Source organism: Phyllopteryx taeniolatus, chromosome 11 (assembly GCF_024500385.1).
Source record: "Phyllopteryx taeniolatus isolate TA_2022b chromosome 11, UOR_Ptae_1.2, whole genome shotgun sequence".
Taxonomy (NCBI): Eukaryota; Metazoa; Chordata; class Actinopteri; order Syngnathiformes; family Syngnathidae; genus Phyllopteryx; species Phyllopteryx taeniolatus.
This window is the reverse complement of record NC_084512.1, coordinates 7,964,898-7,986,461: the sequence shown is the minus strand read 5'-3', so window position 1 is coordinate 7,986,461 and position 21,564 is coordinate 7,964,898. Positions and strand designations below refer to the sequence as shown.

General features: G+C 41.1%; 1 protein-coding gene across 2 annotated transcripts; it reads right to left on the bottom strand.

The window, feature by feature from the left end:
* Positions 1 to 237: 237 nt before the first annotated feature.
* On the bottom strand, positions 238 to 21,375 carry marchf5 (membrane-associated ring finger (C3HC4) 5). 2 transcript variants are annotated; one of them, XM_061789306.1, is made up of 7 exons: positions 21,270 to 21,375; positions 20,887 to 20,993; positions 12,222 to 12,424; positions 4,067 to 4,197; positions 3,650 to 3,833; positions 1,767 to 1,933; positions 238 to 1,385 (listed from the first exon to the last, which is right to left on the bottom strand). In XM_061789306.1, the coding sequence occupies exons 2-7, from the start codon at positions 20,928 to 20,930 to the stop codon at positions 1,269 to 1,271; spliced, it is 846 nt and encodes a 281-aa protein (XP_061645290.1). In that variant the 5' UTR covers positions 20,931 to 20,993; positions 21,270 to 21,375; the 3' UTR covers positions 238 to 1,268. The 2 variants fall into 2 exon arrangements, with proteins under 2 accessions (XP_061645290.1, XP_061645289.1); XM_061789305.1 differs by having other exon boundaries at positions 21,125 to 21,364.
* Between the last annotated feature and the right edge of the window lie 189 nt (positions 21,376 to 21,564).

Here is a 21,564-nt window from a genome sequence, read left to right as displayed (position 1 = left end):
TGGGACATTTCCGGAAATGGGACGTTTAGCTTATGTATTCCATTGGTTGTTCTCCAACTTAATGTTAAGAAGACATCTACATTTGAAAGATAATAAATTCCCCAGTTCATTTCAATTTTCAACTTTGTAACCACACATACACAAATTATTCCCAGGAGAGGAAGCTAATACAGCTGCAGCTCAGTATTTCCCTACGTTTTAAGATGCTGCTGTGTTCTTAAATATTACAACACATCATTTGTAATTGGAAAAATACATTTATTCACAGAACAGAGAAAGGATTGAACTCAAAACTGTGTGCAGGGAAAGCTTGCCAAGCTTACGCGTGCAAGTTAAATATTCCAAAGTGTCTTTTCACAAAGTTACATGTACGGACCGTCTCCTCTGAGGGAAAACAGCTTTTATTGCAGCCACAGCTCCACTCTCTCACAATTTTGTAAAAATCAAGCAGTGAAACCTACTTGTGGTAAATCTTTTCTAAACTTGACCCAATTCACATTCCTAAGTGTTGCTCGTGCAACATTTGAGTCAACGGTATTGGATGGCAGCTGAGTGAATGAATAAATGAGCCTTTTCAATTTTTCCACAAGTCCTGAAGACGTGTTTCCCATTACAACATTCAGGTGTCTACAGTGACAACCATCTTGGAATAGAGTTGATCACATGATGAAAAAAAAGTGTTTCATCAAAATTGTATCCTCGCTTTTACGTTCCCATGGGACTGTCTGTGTTTGCGCGTCCCTTTGGGTAAAAATTCGTAATTTTATAAGATGCGATTATTATTACGAGACTTCCAGACAATCAAGGTGTAGGCTGCCAAGGCCTGAAAACGCAAAATGTGTTCACATTGTTCTCTTGGGAGCAGCTTGAGGAGGAAAAGCACAAAGGAAGATTCCTGGTTGTGTTTGAACTACAATTAACATTTTATCTTTCAAACATCCCAAACACTGTAGTGACTCCCAATAGAAACACCCCAAACACAGGCAATGGGGACTTTTCCAGTAAATGTTATAAAACAATTTATTATTATAAAACCTTCTACATGCCTTACATTTCTTCTCCTTAAAATACACTTGAAGTTTTACAGTCCTCGCAGCTGTAGGTGTAGTGTACACATTCTCTGGTGTGCGTGTGTTGTCCATTTTCAGCAGAGTGAAGTAGAGGTTTAAAAACAGAGTTGGCAGGATTCCAGTGGTGTGAAGGTCATTTGTGGGATGGTGACACTGACTGACACCTCATCCACCGTGGGTCTACATTTGCTCAGGTCCTCAGGCTTCCTCCTGCTCAGGGAAGTTGAGGATCTTGCGGTGGGCTTGCCGCATGTACTGCTGCTGTTTGAAGTACACTTTGAACGCCCCCTTTATGGCCACAAAGGCGATTCCTCCCTGTGAAGGACATGGACATTGACAGCTTTTCATGATGTTTATAAAGTACACCCTTCACTGTACTTCAGGGTGGCAGGATGAGAGTGTCCGCCAAACTAAAACAAAAACATGTTTGAGGTTGTACTGTCTGATATTCACAAAAACAGCAGCTTATTAAAACAAGGAATACAGTTATGGTTAGCATGTTCCCATCGACAGCCGTTCCAGTTTCTCATGTGGCCCTTTTCAACAATCAATTGAACACCCCTGATTTAAGCTATTCAACGCTTTGTTCACTTGCAGTGCCACTGGAGAAAGCTCCAACTTTTGCCACCCAGAAGTACACAAGCCCCTGGTGAAATGATTTATTCTGTGTGCGTGTGTGAGTGTGGCTCCACACACCAGGATGGTCCTCTGCAGGTTGGAGTTAACGCTGCTGAACATGAGCTTGCCCACAATGGTGGCGATTGTGGGGAACACCAGCGCGCCACACAAGATCCGAGTGGCGGAGACGTGATCGGCCAAGGGGCTCGCCTCGGCCGGGATGCGAGGGACTGGGCAGCCGATCCCTGTGGAGACGCACGCAATGGAAAACTTAGCTTGAGTTCTGACTTCATTGACGGTGGATGAAATTACAGTGAAACCTGGTGAAAATCTGTGATTTAGACAAAGAAACATGTTTCAAATAAACTCCCACTCCCAGACTCTTTCAACACATTTAACCTTTTTTAAAATAAACACTTTCATGTATTCCTTCTCACTATTGAACAATATCACTTTGAGGAAATGAAAAGACAATTCTTCAAATAAGAGGCAACGCATACTTGCTTCAAGCTGTTTGTCACTCGTGGTCAGAGTTTACTGTAAACCTGATATAAGAGACTTGAACACCAAAATGATCGAACCATATGTTCCTCTGCTAGCTTAATGCTTCTGGATGGTTGGATGGATACTTTATTCATCCCATGAGGGAAATTAAATGTTAAACACCATAGAGGCATGGCCTCCACGGCGAGTAGAATAGAGCCCTGTGTTGATTCCTTACGAAGCAACGCAACAATGACTGACTTTTCTGGGTTCCACTTTCAGCTCAGTCTCCTGTGTAAACCTGTTCTCCCCATGCTTCAGTCAGCAGGATTAAAAAAACAGAACAGGCCGAATTTGTGGCCCACGGGCCTGCCAACTCCTGCTCTAAATTGCTCTAATGTGAGTGTAAAATGTTATTTGAATTTGGTTTCCAGTCCAGGGTGTAACCCGCTTCTTGCCCAAAGTCAGTTGGGATAGGCTCCAGCTGACAAGCACTACAGAAAACGAAGGAATGAATGCATTCCTTTCATGTTCCGCTCACAAAGTGAAGAGAGAGAGTGTAGCCTACAGCAGAAGTGTTTGCCAACGGAGTTACAGCATTTCCCTGGAACGTACAGTAGGGTTACACTCCAGAACCCGCCGCAATAAATGTAAATCCACAAAGTACCAAACATTCATTTTATCATTCATATATAATTTGAATCAATGCATAATACCAATACAACGTGCAGGTACAGTGGGTACGGAAAGTATTCAGACCCCCTTCAATTTTTCACTCTTTGATATATTGCAGCGGCACGGTGGACGACTGGTTAGAGCGTCAGCCTCACAGTTCTGAGGACCGGGATTCAATCCCCGGCCCCGGCTGTGTGGAGTTTGCATGTTCTCCCCGTGCCTGCGTGGGTTTTCTCCGGGCACTCCGGTTTCCTCCCACATCCCAAAAACATGCATGAATTGGAGACTCTAAATTGCCCGTAGGTGTGAATGTGAGTGCGGATGGTTGTTTGTTTGTATGTGCCCTGCGATTGGCTGGCAACCAGTTCTGGGTGTACCCCGCCTCCTGCCCGATTATAGCTGGAATACGCTCCAGGAAAATGGATGGATGGATGTTATATTGCAGCCATTTGCTAAAATCATTTTAAGTTAAAATTTTTCCCTTCAATGTACACACAGCACCCCATATTGACAGAAAAGGGATTGCAATTTGTTCTAACTAGTCGTGATTGGCTATATCAAATTAGCTGTTTACTTTACCGTAGACGTGCAGTGGTGTAAGCCAGTTCTGCTTTTTTTTTTTTTTTTTTTTTTTTTATAAATCTTTCCTCCTGGCTCGCGCTTATTTCTAAGTGGAGTAGTAACATTTGTTCATGTGGGGAAATGATCACCGCAAAATCCCACAGTAAAATTTGATGTATAAGATTTAAAAATCTGCGATAAAGTCTACCCCGATATGATGAGGGAGGACTGTGCATGCTGACCAGGAAAGATGTTGTTGAGGATCTGCAGCTTGTTCGAGTACTTCCTCCACAGGCGCAGGACGTAATCCTCCCAGCGGATCATCTTGCCGAGGATCAACATGACAGGGATGGTGGGCAGGCCGATGAGAAGGAAGAGCGGGTCAGCCCTCTCCATAACATCTAGACCCTCCTTGTGGCCCACCACCTGCAGACGGGACAAGGTAAACGACCACATTGTATTGCACTGGGCATTTTACTACATCTTCATAATTGCAATCTTCTTGAGATCTTTTTAATAATTTGATTCCTAATTGACACGTGTCTTAAATGACAACAGCAATAAAATTCCAGCTAAAGTACAGTAAGAACCAAAAGCAGGAGAGCGAAGGTGCTTTCATGGTTTAAATAGCGAACTTGTACGGACTCCATTAGTCAGACCTGCATGACAGTGACGGCGCCGTACGTGACAGCAGTCCAATATATGGACCCCACCATGATGCCAGCGGCAGCGAAGGGTCCGGCTTTCGAGATGAGTCGGTCGGCCAGGTCCAGTACGTAGACCACAGGACCTGATTGAGAGAAACATCAAAACTCAATGAGGAGTATCACAACATTATGACCACTTGCACAATTCAATTATATCAAATACAAGTGCTAAATAAAATATTCTGCCTTTGCAAGAGTAGCAATGTTCAGCTTTGATGGAAACAAATTTAGGGTGGGGGTTGGTCGGTCAGCCGGGGGGGACGTGTTAATCAAAATTTGGGGACATAACTCTGTTTCCAGCGTTACATAATGCGGTATAGGAAACAAAAATGAGCTCCCTATAAGGGAATCCATTTGAAAGGAATCTTCCAATTCTGAGCAGGACTATGAAAATATAGTCCTTCCAAATGTAATTAATTACCTGTGTTGATTCGACAACACCTGGGCCATTTTGAAGATGCTTTTCTAAAGGTCAAGTGATTTAGTTTCCCATTTCCGAGGAAAAACACTTTTGCCCGAGATTCTCCCCAATTTCATGATTCAACCACATCCCAGAATGAACAGAGTTCAAGTGGTACACACCAAGCAAGAAGACAACAGGAAAAGATGGCAAAGCCATGCTAACCTCTGAGCTAGCATGGTAAGTGCTTAGGTGGTACAGTACACTTTTCACACAAGTCTGACTGGAACCACGTGACAGCAGAGAGTACAGCAAATTAAACCCATTAATAACTGTCTTGAGTGAAAATAATGACAAAAGCTACCCCTTTGGTTTTTTTTTGTTTTTTCTTCATTTCAAACCACCACTGGGTCTTCTTAATGTTGGGGCTGAATGGCCACTCTGATGTGAAGCCTGAACAGCTATTTTTCTGCAGCATGAGGATGAAATCAAAGCTGTAAAACCAACAGCCCCAACATTTACATTTGCTGGCAGATCAAGTGTTCAAGTGTGGGAACGGAGGTGGCAGAGGAAATACATGAAAACATTTACGGATTCTGAGAGAGGGTTATTCTGAATTTATGGGATTATTTTTGGCCATGAGACAGACTTTGTATTTACAGAAGCAGACCAAGTGTTACACATAAAGTAGGGTTGCTACTCTCTCCACATTGGACTCTTTTAAAACTGTGACATTGCATTTTAACATGTGGCGTTATTGCAGACTCATCACCTGCTGCCAGTCTTTTGCAACTTCCCAGATCTACTACACCTGTGTTTAAATGTAGTTCCGGAATGATCTTGTGATGCTTGAGCACATTTATGTGGCTTATTTTGATGACAGCGTATGAATGCCTTCCGCTCTCTCCCTGCCTGAGCATTACGCCGCCACGGCTGGAGCAAATTGGGTCACCCATTAATGAGCCGACGGACGAACAGGACGAAGAGCCAAGCATTTCATTAAATCCACTGACAGGCGATTTTGTAATTAAGATAATTAAAAACGGGGGTAGAAACTGCAATGCTTCAGCAGTGCATGTGTGGGTGTGAGTGCATGTTTGTCAGACTGTTGGCAGTGAATTCCCGCTGTGGGATCAATAAAGTCGCCTTCTTCTTCTGTTCAGCTGTGCTGTTGTTGCCATGTGCACAGAGTGACTGCAAAGGAGGAGCAACCGAGGACACGCTGGCCTCTGAGCAGTGCTGAGATCGGCTCGCTTTGGCTCTGCAGCAGGTGCCGATGGAAGTACTGCCACACAGGAAAATGACTACACAACGACCCGCTTCCATCGCTCCTTGCGCCACACTTCTATTACAATAAACAAAAGCTGGGTAAATAGAAAAGCTGATATGTGGCTGTGGGGTTTCACAGCGGGCAGTCTGTGGAAATGAGATGAGCTCGGCAGTAACCCTGAGAAGATGAAGACTCCCATCCAACTCTCATTATTCCATCCCCTAAATTGAAAGGTGTCAGTGTGAGCAAGCTGTGAACTTGCTATTACATTGACAACTAATTAAGGCACAGCATGTGTAGTCAAACAAGGAATACTCACTCAACAACAGGCTGTGTAAGGAAGGTATAATGTACAACAGTCCAGGGCCCTTGTGCCTTTACAACCACTGCAATAAAATAAAGGCTGCAAGAAAACAGAGTCACTGCAGTAGTGATGCGGCTGAACTGCGTGAAACTCACCTTTCTGACTTTAAGGTGATACAATAGAAAACCCAGAGCATCTCGTGTAAACATAAAAATAGAGCTATGAATCTGGATTTACAACAAAGATTCATAAGTATATAATCCTTCTCTTTGCTTTACACCCGACATTGTTATTTTACAGAAAACAACAAAAACTGCAATTGTACACTATACTTTGGAGGTGTTGCTTGTTGTGTAGGGCTACTACATCACCACTCAAAAATGTGTTACGTACAGTTGGTACGGAAAGTTTTCAGACCCCCTTAAATTTTGCAGCCATTTGTTAAAATCATTTAAGTTAATTTTTTTCCTCCATGTACACACAACACCCCATATTGACAGAAAAAAATTTAATTGTTGAAATCTTTGCTGATTAAAAAAGAAAAACTGAAATATCACACAGCCATAAGTATTCAGACCCTTTGCTGTGACACTCATTTAACTCGTGTGCTGTCCATTTCTTCTGATCATCCTTAAAATGGTTTACACCTTCGTTGGAGTCCAGCTGTGTTTGATTATACTGATTGGACTTGATAAGGAAAGCCGCACACCTGTCTATATAAGACCTTACAGTGCATGTCAGAACAAATGAGAATCACGAGGTCAAAGGAACTGCCTGAAGAGCTCAGAGACAGAATTGGGGCAAGGCACAGATCTGGCCAAGGTTACCAAAAAAATTTCTGCTGCACTTAAGGTTCCTAAGAGCACAGTGGCCTCCATAATCCTGAAATGGAAGACGTTTGGGATGATCAGAACCCTTCCTAGAGCTGGCCGTGCAGACAAACTGAGCAATTGGGGGAGAAGAGCCTTGGTGAGAGCGGTAAAGAAGAACCCAAAGATCACTGTGGCTGAGCTCCAGAGATGCAATCGGGAGATGGGAGAAAGTCAGAGCCCTGACTTAAACCCAACTGAGCATATCTGGAAAGACCTGAAAATGGCTGCCCACCAACGTTCACCATCCAACCTGACAGAACTGGAGAGGATCTGCAAGGAGGAATGGCAGATGATCCCCAAATCCAGGTGTGAAAAACCTGTTGCATCATTCTCAAAAAAGACTCATGGCTGTATGAGCTCAAAAGGGTGCTTCCACTAAATATTGAGCAAAGGGTCTGAATACTTATGGCTGTGTGATATTTCAGTTTTTCTTTTTTAATAAAGCTGCAAAAATTTCAACAATTCCATTTTTTTCTGTCAATATGGGGTGCTGTGTGTACATTGTGTAAAAAAAAAAAATGAACTTAAATGATTTTGACAAATGGCTGCAATATAAAAAATGTAAACATTTAAGGGGGTCTGAATACTTTCCGTACCCACTGTATATATAATATATAATGTGAATTTTATATCTTGAAAGATGTGTAATAGGTCAATCTTACAATATCATTTCTCTCAAAAGTGTTGCTTTATGACATCTTCTCCAGACTCAATTGAGATAAAAAAAAAATGACTTGAGATAACAGCCGCTTGACAGCACTCTGACAGGTGCAATTTCAAGTTGATCTTTGAATGTAATTTCATTTTGTCAGAGAGCCGTCCCTACGAACCAGTTGCAATATCGCAGTTTTCTTCACTGCTCATGACTGATCGTTTGACTAGCCATGTGAAAGTTTACGTGTTGAACTACTAAAGAAAATGCCCGACATGAGACGCATCCCTGTCACAATTCAATTTACCAGAAGCAGCATCACACCCCACTCTGCTCAGCTTTTGATGAGCTGCTTTATCAGCTCTTACTTGACCCAGTTTACTTCCAACTCCCCACTCCCAAACTCAAAGTACTACACTCACGCTTCTGTCTGACACCAGACAGTGGGGCTAGGAGACTTTATTTTAAATCAGCAGGTAAGCTGTACATAATTTCTTACCCCACCGTCCCTAAAAATGTATTAGGTGATTCAGTGAAAAATGTAAAGACAGCTGATCTTATGATCTTCTCATGACTCCAATTCAAAGGTTTCTATTACACCAATGATTCCAAAGATAATTCCAGAGAAGTTGATTACTGAACTGTTTTCACAAAAGGATGACTCTCCTCACATCTGCCAATTCAATCATCCAGCGCTAGCATGCAGATGGTAAGTGGCCGCTATAAGAACGTGTAAATAATAATCACTAAAACGCTACTGACCAAATGTTTAAATTTAAAAACTAAACTTATAGGTGGTAGGCTGACAATATTTGACACAAAGAAAGTGCCCCGAATATAATGATAAAGACCCCAAAATGGGAATTCATTTTAAAAAAAATGAAAAAAAAAAAAAAGATTTGAAAACTTGGAATCACTACATTCTTATTGTGCTTCCTACAAAAGCCTTCTGTGGATAACATGACAATTGGACAGTTAACTTAGAAACAGGGTTTCAACTTCTTTCAGAACACCACCAATAGGTCATTAGTAGGTAATTTTAAAAATCCATTTAAAAAATTTAAATGACATTTAAAAAAAAGAATAATTCAAACTGTGAATGCACATGTTAGTGATACTTTCTTTGAGAGCATTTTCAATTATTATATTTTAAAGATTTATCCATCATTCTATTTTTGATATCATGTGTCACAGGTAAACTAGAGCCTTTCTGAGCTGACTTTGTGGTACACCCTAGGCTGGTCACTAGCCAATCGCAGGGCATTTGAAATTCATTTTGATTTACTATTACCGTGGAACATCCAAAGTCAAGGACAATTCATCTTGTGATGCTGGTCAAATGACAGTTTGTCCCACTGAGATTATATGTGGACGAATACAGAGTCAAAACTGTTACCAGCATAAAATCGCAAATATCATATTTAAAGGGAGACTGCGGAATCAAAAAAAAAAAATGAATAAAGCTGATTTTTTTTTTTTTTTTATTGTCAGTATGACCTGTATAAGCAAAATGATCTTTAAAAAACAAAAACAAAAAATTAAACAAGCCCTCTCTGGATCCATCTTGAGCCTCTAATTTAATTTGCAACAAACCACTGCACCAGAGGAACAACAACCAATCAGAGACAGAAGGTGTGACTGACAAGGTTTCAATCATTTCTCATGCACTCGCGGACACACTTGAAGCAGGCACCACCCAGTAGTGTCGCCCTGAACTGTTACTTTGGGCTTCAGGAGCTTTGCTGAAACTATGGCCGAATATCCAACTCCAGAAACAAAACAAAAATAAAAATAAAAAATGACCCTCTCTCATTTGCCAATAACTGAGTATAAGACTAGCAAACAGAAGCAGAGCAAAGGGACCTGAGGCAACTTAGAGGATTCAGAAGCAACATGGAATTAGCAACATTTCTACTTGACAGGAAAATGTATCACTTCTTTTCGATTGTTTTTACATTTAAAAAAAAAAAACAACTTCAAAAAATAACATTTCGCATTATAGTAAGAATAAGTCATGCTATCAACATAGCAGCTGTGGGTAATGGTTTGTTTACAGTGGAAATGCTAGATTAATGCTAGTGCTACTAATTTCTTGAAATGTTCCCCAGTGTGAGACTAACAAAGGTTATCTTATCGAAGCTGGATATGTGTTCTCTGTGACTACTGTAAATATTACAACCACGCATTTTCATTAATCGCATGCCATTATGAATGGCCAGGTTTGACAATCGCGCTTGTGCGTGTTAGTGGAGCCTGGATTTGGTCTGACAGCGGGATTTGTGAGGTGAGGCTACATTTGAATCTTACTACCGATTTTAACACCGCACACACCCTAATACTGAAGAAAAACCTCTAATCATTCTATTAATATGCTGGCAAGAATAAAACATACTTTGAAAGTGTTCTTCTTAAAAAAAACTTTTTTTTTTTTTTTAATACAAGTAACAAGCATTCGGATGCTAGCCAGTTAGTGGCTAGTCAGCTAGAGGCTAATTTGAGAAGCTAATGTGACAACCTACAGTTGTGCGCACCATTATTGGCACCCAAGGAGTTTAAGTACTAAATGTGTAATATCTCCTGAAGAAAACAAATCAAGTGAAACGTTTTTCTATCGAGAACTTGTGTTTGACACGAAAGAGCAAATGATAATATTTTATGGACAGATGAAACAAAAACTGCTTTTTGGCGATGCACACAAACAGTATGTTTACAAATGGCGCAATGAAGCCTTATATGGTGGAGGATCTATAATGCTGTGGGGCTGCTTTGTTAAGTCTGGTACTGGAAGCCTTGACTGAATCATACGCATCATGAAATAAGAAATTTTTAGAGATTTTAGAGTGAAATTTCTTACCCAGAGGAAGAAAACTTTGTTTGAGGTGAAGATCATGGGTTCCCCAGCAAGACAAAGACCCAAAGCACACATCCAAAAGTACACAGGAATGGTTGAAAAGGAAAAAATTGACTGTTTTAAATAACCAGCAATGAGTGCTGATCTCAATACAATTGAAAATCTTTGGGGGAAGCTGCTCCGATTGGCTGGCGACCAGTTCAGCGTGTACCCCGCCTCCCGCCCAAAGATAGCTGGGTATATTTCCATTTATTTCTGAAGGTATTATACAGGTTATGCAAAAATTAAGGGGTGCCAATAATGGTGAGCACGACTGTACTTCCTCACTCACTGCTCTTCCTTGTCAATCAGCCGAGCATATCGGACTCAAATGCACACCAGTTAAAGAATATCCATTTCCAAGTCTTTATTCACAACTTGTCAAAACCAGCAAGAATAGGAATAAGAACAAAAACAGGAAGTAGAAATCTACCAAAATAAACTCATCAATACTAAACATCATGTCACTGAGTCTTCCACATGGCAAACTGGCAATCATCTCCAACTGGCATGGCACCGAAATACAATGTAACACTGGATCCACAAGGATAGGAGTCCTTACTGGGCTGCTTATGTAAAATTCGGTCTGTATCCTTCTTCAATTATGTTTTTTTTCAGAAAACGTATGACAAAAGGCCAAAGGAAAAGCAATACAGTTAATCCTTTGAGGCTGGCTGAAATTAGGTCAAGTGAGGTGCGCTGATGGCCAGAGTTATATGATGACATCAAGTGTTTATTGACAGTGTTATTATCAATCAAGGCATATTTTATAATTAAAGAATATTTTACCAGAATATTTTTTAAACTATAATGCCTTCAACAGCTCATATTCACTCCACAATTAAATCAACCACGGAATTCATACTTGAACATCATTGCTTCTCCCAAATAAGAGCTTTAAACATCGTTGTTTGTCAGTGTTAAAATTGATACACCAGTAATTATGAGTTCCTCAGGGACTCTTAGCACCAAATAATCTGGTTGATAATTAACACTTTCATCTAAAAATAGCAAGCTTCCAGCCAAGTGCTAAATATCACATGCAGCAGGTTATTTACTGGGGCGAAGGAAGTGAGCTGAACCTTCTGCTTATAGCACCTTACTGAGTGACAGCACAGCCTTGGTCTCTATAAATATAAATGAACCTTTCAGGCTTCCTGCAGACAACATTGTCTTGAGGCCAGGTCCCATCTCACATTGCAGAATCTTGCTGTTTGAAGATAAAATTCGAGTGGCCCTGTGGCTGACAAATAAGTCTGTGACAAGTGTGCACTATTAGGCTTAAATATGTGTTTTAAACATTATTGTTACCACACCCTTGTACCAATGTCTAACACATGATGGCTGGATATTTAGGACAAGAAAACTGGATATTAAGGAGATTCTCACAAGCAGGCTTGGGCCTCCTGTCAAGTCATATAGCTGGTGTTTGAAAATCGGTGGATCACATTGACAAGTAGCCAGTAGCTATACACTGTAACAATTGAACAGCCCGCTGTGTCTCATAAATCTTAAAAAATATACACTCATGATGGATCGATAGCTTCTGCAATCAACAGCTTATACCAAGGTCTAAAATGTTCCTGCCAAACAAGTCATGAAAAAAATGCAGCTTAACATAATGCTAACAAATAAAAAGTAAAGCTTGTGCTTCTGCAATTTTTAATCCTGCAGCTACTTTCACCAGCCCCCTTGGATCGTTTCCAATGTGCCACTTACCCAGTTTGGGAAAGACAATGAGATATTCTGCATTGCACTGTGGACAGGCTACACGGGCTGTGCTGTTGCCACGCTGCTTCTCATCCACCCAGCGCTGAAGGCAGGCCTGGTGGACCCATTTGGTGGAACCCCGGCAGCGACATGGACGCACCCACTCTGCTGTGCGATCATCCTCGTCTGTTGCGAAGCATACCCAGCAGCTCCTAAAACAAATACATAATGACAGGTCTGATGAAGACAAAGCATAAGCTGGAATACAGATCAAATGTGAATTCAAAAATCAATAAAACTGCCATAAAGGTCAAGTTGATGAATGTATGTGCATGCAGAGATTAATAGATAAAGTTAATTAGACGAAGTGGCACTTGTAGCATACAATCCCCTCCAAAGGTATTGGAACGGCAAGGTCAATTCCTTTTTTTTTTTTTGTTGTATACTGAAGACATTTGGGTTTCATATCAAAAGATGAATAGGAGACAAAGGTTCAGACTTCCAGCTTTTATTTCATGGCATTTACATCTGGATGTGTTCAACAACTCAGGTCAGAACACATTTTGTTTGGAGCCAACCACTTTTCAAGTAAGCAAAAGTATTGGAACAGACAAATTAACTTAAAGTGAATAACATTTAATATTTGGTGGCATAACCCTTACTTGCAATAACTGCATCAAGCCAGCGACCAACTGACTTCACCAGACTTGCATTCTTCATTTGAAATGCTTTTCCAGGCCTTAACTCCAGCCTCTTTCAGTTCTTGTTTGTTTCTGGGGGTTTCTTCCTTCACTTTCCTCTTCAGGAGGTAAAATGCATACTCTATTGGGTTAAGGGCCAGTGCTTGACTTAGCCAGTCTAAGACCTTCCACTTTTTCCCGCTGATGAAGTCCTTTGTTGTGTTGGCAGTGTGTTTTGGGTCATTGTCTTGTTGCATGATGAAGCTTCTCCCGATTAGTTTGAATGCATTTTTCTGTAAATTGCGAGACAAAATGGATTTATAGACCAGAATTCATTCTGCTGCCTGCATCATGAGTTACATGATCAATAAAGACTAAGTGAGCGCGTTCCAGAAGCAGCCATGCAAGCCCAAGCCATGACATTACCTCCACCATGCTTCAAAGATGAGCTTGTGTGTTTTGGGTCATAAGCAGATCCTTTCTTTCTCCATACTTTGGCCTTTCCATCACTTTGGTGGAGGTTAATCTTGGTCTCATCAGTCCATAAAACTTTGTTCCAAAACTTTTGTGGCTCAACTCTGTACTACTTTGCAAAATCCAATTCGGCCTACAGATTCTTTTTGCTGATGAGTGGTTTACATCTTGTGGTACGGCCTGTATATTTTTCTCGAAGTCTTCTTCAAACAGTGGATTGTGACACCTTCACCCCTGCCCTGTGGAGGTTGGCAGTGATGTCACTGACAACATGTTGACTTTGGGTGTTTCTTCACAGCTCTCAAAAATTTTCTGTCATCAACTGCTGTTGATACCCTTGGCCGACCTGTTCAATGTCTGTCGCTCAGTACACCAGAAGTTTCTTTTTTCTTTCCACGACATTGCACATTGTTGAATTGGCTACGCCCAATGTTTGTGCAACTGCTCTGATTGATTTTCCCTCTTCTCCTAGGTTCAAAATAGTTTTATTTTCTCCCATAGACAGCTCTCTGGTCTTCATGTTTGCTTAACAGCAAATGCAGTTTTTAGAGGTGAAAACCACAGCCAAAAATAAGTACTGTTTAACCAATCAATCTAAAAGGCAACACCTGACCCAACTAGAAACACCCATCAGTCACATGTTCCAGGACTTTTGCGCACTTGAAAAGTGGTTGGGTTTAAACAAAAGGTGCTCTGTCCTATTTAACAAATCTAGATGGAAATGCCATGAAATAAAAGCTGGAACTCAGAACTTCCACATATTCATCTTTTGATCTGAAGCCCAAATGTCTTCAGTATACAACAACAACAAAAAAGGAATTGACCTTGCCGTTCCAATACCTTTGGAGGGGACTGTATGCTACAAGTGCCACTTCGTCTAATTAGGCTGTGATTGCTGCCAAAGGTGCTTCAACAAAATATCAAGCCAAGGGTGTGAATATTTATGGACCTTTTATGTTTAAATGTTTACATATTCAATACATTTGCACAACGGTCTTCAAAATGTTAAAAAAAAAAACTATACTCAAATCAGCTTTAGAATAAGTTTGTAACATAGCAAAATGTGGAAAAATGGAAGGGGTGTGAATACTTTCTGGTGGCACTGTATGCTGCCATCCAAGCAACATCTTTTTCAGGGACTTCCCTGCTAAATTTTAGCAAGACAATGCCAAGCCACTTTCTGCACGTGTTACAACAGTGTGGCTTCGCAGTGCGAGTACGAGACTGACCTCCCAGCAGTCCAGACCCGTCTCCCATTGTGTAGCGAATTATGAAGTGCAAAATACAAAAACACAGACCTCAGACAGCTGAGCAACTTAAGCTGCACATCAGGCATGAACAGAAAATAATTCCACCTATAAAGCTTCAACAAGGCGGCATGGTGGATGACTGGTTCGAGCGTCTGCCTCACAGTTCTGAGGAACAGGGTTCAATCCCTGGCCCCGCCTGTGTGGAGTTTGCATGTTCTCCCCGTGCCTGCGTGGGTTTTCTCCAGGCACTCTGGTTTCCTCCCACATCCCAAAAACATGCATGGTAGGTTAATTGACAACTCTAAATGTCCCTTAGGTGTGCATGTGAGTGCACATGGTTGTTTGTTTATATGTGCCCTGCGATTGGCTGACAACCAGTTCAGGGTGTACCCCGCTTCAACAATGAATGGACTTCATCTGCCCTGCTCAATTTAGCAAATTCAAGATTCTGAGTGGCAAAATTGTTTTAGTGCCACGTCTGGTAGCTTCCAAATTGTTGACTAAAGCAATCATGCAGGAGAATAGGCTTTTATGCTCCAAGTGGCACAGCTAGCTCACTGCTACATGTAAATCTAAGTCTGACGTAAACTTTAGGTCTTCGTTCATGCATCGGTCAACTATCTTAACAGAGCTACAACATCCCCCTTCTTTGGGTTGTCACTCAGCTACTTGACACAGTAAATGGTAACAGACAGTTGTGCTTTTGTAATTTTCACTCAGTGTGGTTACAATGTACCTTAGGTGCATTATCTTACTCATAGCTACTTCCATAGGTCTAAAGGAGATCTTGAGGGTAATCTGTCACCTTCTAGTTTTGAGTGATAAATGAAAATATTACAACAGAAAAGCTGTGACTGGGGAGCTAAAAAGCTGTCAAGAGTGAAAACAGCGGCAATGGGCACAGAGGGGGGTACAAAACACAGTGCTCTCACAGATTCATTAGCTCCTATTCAGGTAACCCAGCTCCTCAGCAGGACAGGATTTAATAAACCACCAGCGAAATGCAATCCTACGTGCGAAACCTGAACCTATAGCTCACCTTTTGCCTCTACATAGGTTAACAGAACTCCAGAAAAAGAATGCCTCTGTGCAACAACAATAATCAAGGTGAAAACATTTGGCTTGTAAGATCAAACATAATTCAGAAATGATTGCTTTTCATTATAGCTGTGTGCAACTCTCAGAAAAAAAGACATGTTGCAGCGTTTACTGTTTTTATGTCTGGACTTAACCAGTGTCCACGCACAAAGGTCAGTGTTCGCATCAAAACAGTCTACATTAAATATAAAGGACACTCACAGTAAAAATCCATTTGTATCCATGTACAGCACTTAATACCAGCTACGGTTTTCCTGTATGCATGTTAAGTTTAAAGGTATGCTTTAAGTAGATTTACTTGTGACACACTTTAAATGCTGCAAGTTCTTTCGAGCATTGCATTGTTGTTGATTCAAGTAGAACTTCATCCTTCACTTTCGTTGTGTCACTATCACTGCAGAGCTGGATTAACCAGACATGCAAACACCAAAGGCATGAAAAAGGTGAAAAAAATACATTGTAGGAGGACTCTGGGGGGATCCCCCCGGCTCCCACAGAGAATGTTTACGATTTTAACATAAATTAAGCAATATGGAAGACTCTGAAGAGTACAATATGGCAAAATAAATTTTCTTCACGCAGAAAAACATATATTTATACTGCACAAGTACATGTTGATGTACAAATTTAGGATTCAAATTAAATTTGCCTCATTTCTTTTTTGTTTTGGCCTCCAACTTGAGCCAGGCTAACTTCACCTGCACCTGATGCCTGCTTCAAGCTGTGCCACATGAGTAGCATCCTCCTCTTTAAGCATTCTGGAAAAGAATTGACTACAATCATTGTCTGTTTCACTTCATTTTTCACTATTACCAAATTCAAAGGCTAATCCCAAATGCATCCTCCAGGAAATTATTACCGTATTTTCACGACCATAAAGCGCACTTAAAAGTTTAAAATTTTCTCCAAAATGGAGAGGGCCCCTTATAATGCGGCGCAGCGCACCTTATGTGTGCACCGAGTTCCAAAATCTGTAAAAGTTGTTGTGTGACTTTGATGAGCGCGCCGCTTGACCGACTGGGAGCATTTCCTGCCGACACGCTGCTTATATAGAGGAAAGGCGGACCTTGACTGAGGACAGCATGCGGACGTTAAAGGGGGAAGGGTGCGCCTTCGATGGCCTTACCAACATGTCCACCACGTAGGTACGATGATCAGCCGGGTTGGCTTATCTAGTTTTAATTCCTATGCCCGGGAACCCCAATAGAAGACGTTGTGTGAGGTCATGTGACTTGCTTGTGTCGTTTAATTGGTGAGCAAACAGCGCCAATCCGGAAGTCTAAGTCGTAGTCTCGCTCACGAAATAGTTGATAAATAAGCAATAATTGATAAATAAAAGTAGCAACAGACATATAGATCATTGTAATGGAGTAAAAATACAGTTATTTCTTAGCAGAAGCGGTGGAAGTGTTTTCCTGGTCTCGTCAACTGCTGTGATTTATCCAAACCCGATCCCGAGCTCACAGGCGGAACCTCAGGCCGATGTGCCAGCATATTAGTTCGCCGCGGAGTAATATTCACAATTACATCTGTGTGGATGGCGGATGTGTGGAATGTATCTAGCTGCCAGCATTCAAGGAGTACGAAACAGCCTATGACGACAGCGACCCCCCCAGAAAAACTCATCGGATCTGTACGATTCACGGAAATGGCCTATTTTGAGTTCAAAACGGTGAATTTCACGGCGACTGATTTGCATGTATGATTAACACTGTGTACAAAAATAAGTGTGGTACCTTGGCATGGGTCCCATCTCACAAGCCAAGCGCTAGTATTTTTCGAGAATATAAGATACCCTACAAAGACTGCTTTTACTTCACAATGGATGTGACGGTTGGGAAACGGGATACACACTACAACGCATTGACATGACAGCACAAGAATGGGAATAACAAAACATCTAAAAACTCCTTATGGTTCTACTAAATGACAAATTGACATCCGGATGATTACAAAAACTATATTTGTAAAGTGTTCGACAATCAAATTTTTTTGATTAATTGACAGGTTGAGTGGCATGGCAGAGGATGATGTAAAACGAATGATAACCCAGGTTACATCACATATGTCCCTACAAGTTACACTGCAAAGTATGTGATATAACAAATAATAATAATAACAATTAAAAAGTCGTTGAAACCTAACGTGCCTGTAATTGTTTTATCAATGCCTTGAAGGTGAAACAAGTTCATTTTTCACAAAATAAATCACACTCGGGGAGATCTTATTTGGGACCATGGCATTTATTAGTGTACTCTAGAACATTTCCTGGCCTTTCACTTTTAGAGGTCTGAGCATGTCATCATATCAGTCACTGGACGATGTTTTTTTGTTGTTGCTGTTGTTTTACAGGCAGGCTGTTTGTCCTTTTGGGTTCTTTGAAAGTCGGGTATGTAAATGTTTGTTTCATTAATAGGCAGTAGTAATCCAATATTTAATTAGCAGTCGCTTTCTTTGTGATCATGGTGTACATGTTGCTTGGCCAAGATCCAAAACTAAAGCTGCGACTACAGTAAAATGTATGATATTTCATCACACACCTGCATGCTGTGAGACCGTTTATCATTTCAATACTGTGCTGAAAATGCTACAATATTTTGCAGTGTATAGCAACGTTGTCCTTCATTTAGCTGAGATCAGGACAAGCGAAGCTGAAGCCAAGTGACAGGAGGTGAGATGATGAAGCAGAAAGACACTGCAGCAAAACCTCGGAGAAAATAATATCACATGCTGTTAAACATCATTCTCTCCCTCTATCAACGGTGTTTCTTTCTCTGGCCTCCGGTATCTTTAACTCAGCGGTCCCTGACCACTGGGGTGCGGACTGGCACCATTCAGTTGGACATCTGTTATTGGGCCAAAGATTGAACAAAAAATATTTCATTGATCAGAGTCTGAAATAATTTATTTTGAAAATCAGGTGAATCCATCTGTGCCACACAGCTCAAGCTGCTTGTCTCGGTCATGTGATAAGGTAGTAAAATAGCTAGCCCACAACCTAGCAAAAATGAGTGAAAAAGCTTTGTAGAGCTTCTTCAGAAAGGGTAAAAGGCATATGATTTGACAAAGGGTTAGACCCTACAACTTCCAAGAAAAAGAAAACTGCATTTAAGACAATGTTAGCAGTCCTACTTTAAATACCAGTTATCCCAACAGGCGATTCTCATGCACCAAGCCTGCGCTGTGTAATACTGTGCGGTGCGTCGTGACATGCTCATTTCTTTTGTTGATTTGAATGTGTGTTTGGGTCAGTCATGCTGAAAGATGAAATTCCCCTTCATCTTCAGCTTTCTAGTAGAAGCCGAAAGGTTATGTGCTAATACTGACTGATATTTGGAAAAATTCCCTCCATCTAGACCAGGGATGGGGAAACTATGGCCCGCGGGCCACATCCGGCCCATTGATCATTTCAATCCGACCCGCCAAAGATTGGTATAGAATCGCCCAAATCATATCAAAATCATGACTGCATTCATTTGAACTTGTCCTATAATGCCAAGTGGTTCCACTGGGTTGTGCTGTAATGCCCAGTGGTTCCACCAGGTAACGCAGTAGGTACAGTGATACATTGACTTGACTTTGGCTGTTCTGTTTTTACTCTGCTACTGCTCTGAACCATTCTTCAACCATGAATGGATCAAGGAAAAGTCACCTGAACAGTGGTGCCGGTAAAAGTGGTTACTCCCAAATTCCGCCATTTTGGGTAACGAATAAAGTGATGCATTACTTTCCCCAGGAGAGTAACCAGAATACAGTTACTTTGTGCAATAATCACACTGTCTAATCAGCATTTTATATGCCACACCTCTGAGATGGGATGGATTATCTCGACAAAGGAGAAATGCTCACTAACACAGATTTGTGAACAATATTTGAGGGAAATGGCCTTTTGTGTATGTAGAAAAGGTTTTAGATCTTTGAGTCCAGATCATGAAAAATGGGAGCAAAAATAAAAGTGTTGCGTTTATATTTTTGTTCAGTGTATCTGTCAGGACTGAGAGCTACACGTGGGGCCATCTATACTTCTGGAAACACACGGCCGTGACGTACAACATTCACTATCGTTATAAGCTATGGGATATTGACTTGTTGGGTCGGATCGAGGCCGGTTTGTATTCACAACACAAATGATCTGCACGAGTCCGTTTGGAAGCGGACCGAGACCACTTCAAAAAGTAGGTCTTGGAGCAGTTGTTGGGTTAGCATCAGGACTCGCTGGTGTGTACTCACGCCTGCACAAAAGGTCCAGGCTAAGGGGGAAACCAACTCTGGTTCATTTAAAGCGGACCAAATGAGGCAGGTGTGAATACTCCCTAAGAGCAATATTTCTGTTCTGCATGCACTCACAGTGCCACTGACGAAAAATGAGCCACTGATGGGTAACTGCTTATGAGGCTCCCTATTAACGGCAAGATACATTTTCATGCATGCAAGACCCCATAAAATGTACTCAAACTGAAGAAAGTTTTCCCCATTTGCAAACTATGTTCAGCTCCTGACCATTATTTTGTTAACCAGGTCACTTAGCTTTCTATATTTACTTTAGCTTCATCAGTTCATCGGGTTGGCCATTTCTGTGTTTAGCAAGCTTTCCAATGATACCAGCCTTTTGAAATTAGGATAAAGATGACAGTTATCTCTGATTCAACAAACAGGTCAGACCTATAATCTTGACCCCTATTGTCTTTGTATGAACATGTTGGCAAGAAATTTGTGTATTTTAAGCTCTTTTAAATATTCATAACTTTTTTTTTTGTTTTTATATTTGTCACAGGAAAATGATACCATCGACTTTAAAAGAGCTGTCTGATAATGTTGGTCAAATCAATTGGTCTTTGAATTTTACACACAACTTTTATATTTCGCCATATTCCATGTGCTCAATTTCATTAAATCCTTTCAAATTTAGCCTTAAACAAATCCACAAACTTCAAAAGCCTTGAATGTGGATGACCACCAAAAAAAAAACTCTTCCTCTGAAGTAACAGGATGACTCTAGTTAACAGGTCAAAGTAAAGTACAAGCAGTAAAATATAACAGCAAAAGTTGGTGTTTCCATATAACCATAACAGTGGTAAAAGACTATCGCTTGTTAGCCATCAATTGATGACAACTGTTGTGCTTTTACATACTGGTACGTAGCCGCCATTAGAATGCTAGCGGTACACTCACCTGTCCAGATTCTGCTGCAAGACCACCGCATCTTCGTCCGCCATTATCGAGAACAAGATGATATCGTTTAGACGCCGTGTTGCTGCAACCGATGACTTAATTTGTAGCTATACATTAAAAAAAAAAAAAAAAAGAACAACAACAAAAGGAAAACCCCGTTAAATCACTGGCACCAGGGACGGCCGCTAGCTAAGCAAGCTACAAAGGCCTTCGTGTTGACGCGGGTCGGCGTACCTACCAACCAACCTATTTTTGGAGCAAAAAAAATCTATTCTATCGCGGTTATTGCGGGCTATCTATCACTTCGCTGCAACTCGTGCACTACGGCAAAAATCAAACATGTTTATTCTGGCTATGGCCAAGTAGGCTGTCACTCATATTACCACATCAGTGTGACCGCTCGACTCGGATTCGATGACAGCAGGCAGCAGCGCACAGCAGCACGGCCATGCGTGATACGTCACCAAAACAACCACGTGTCCATTGGCTTTACTTTTCCCCGAAATGGGAAATGTAGTTTAACCACTCCTCTGTCACGTTATAGTACAGTCGTGCCATTTATTAAAAGGGGATGTCAATTAGCGTATGTCAGCTGCTTCGTCGCATTTTTATCATCATAAATCATAATCACAACATGCCAATGTATAAGATATAAAAATAAAAAGAATCACACAGTAA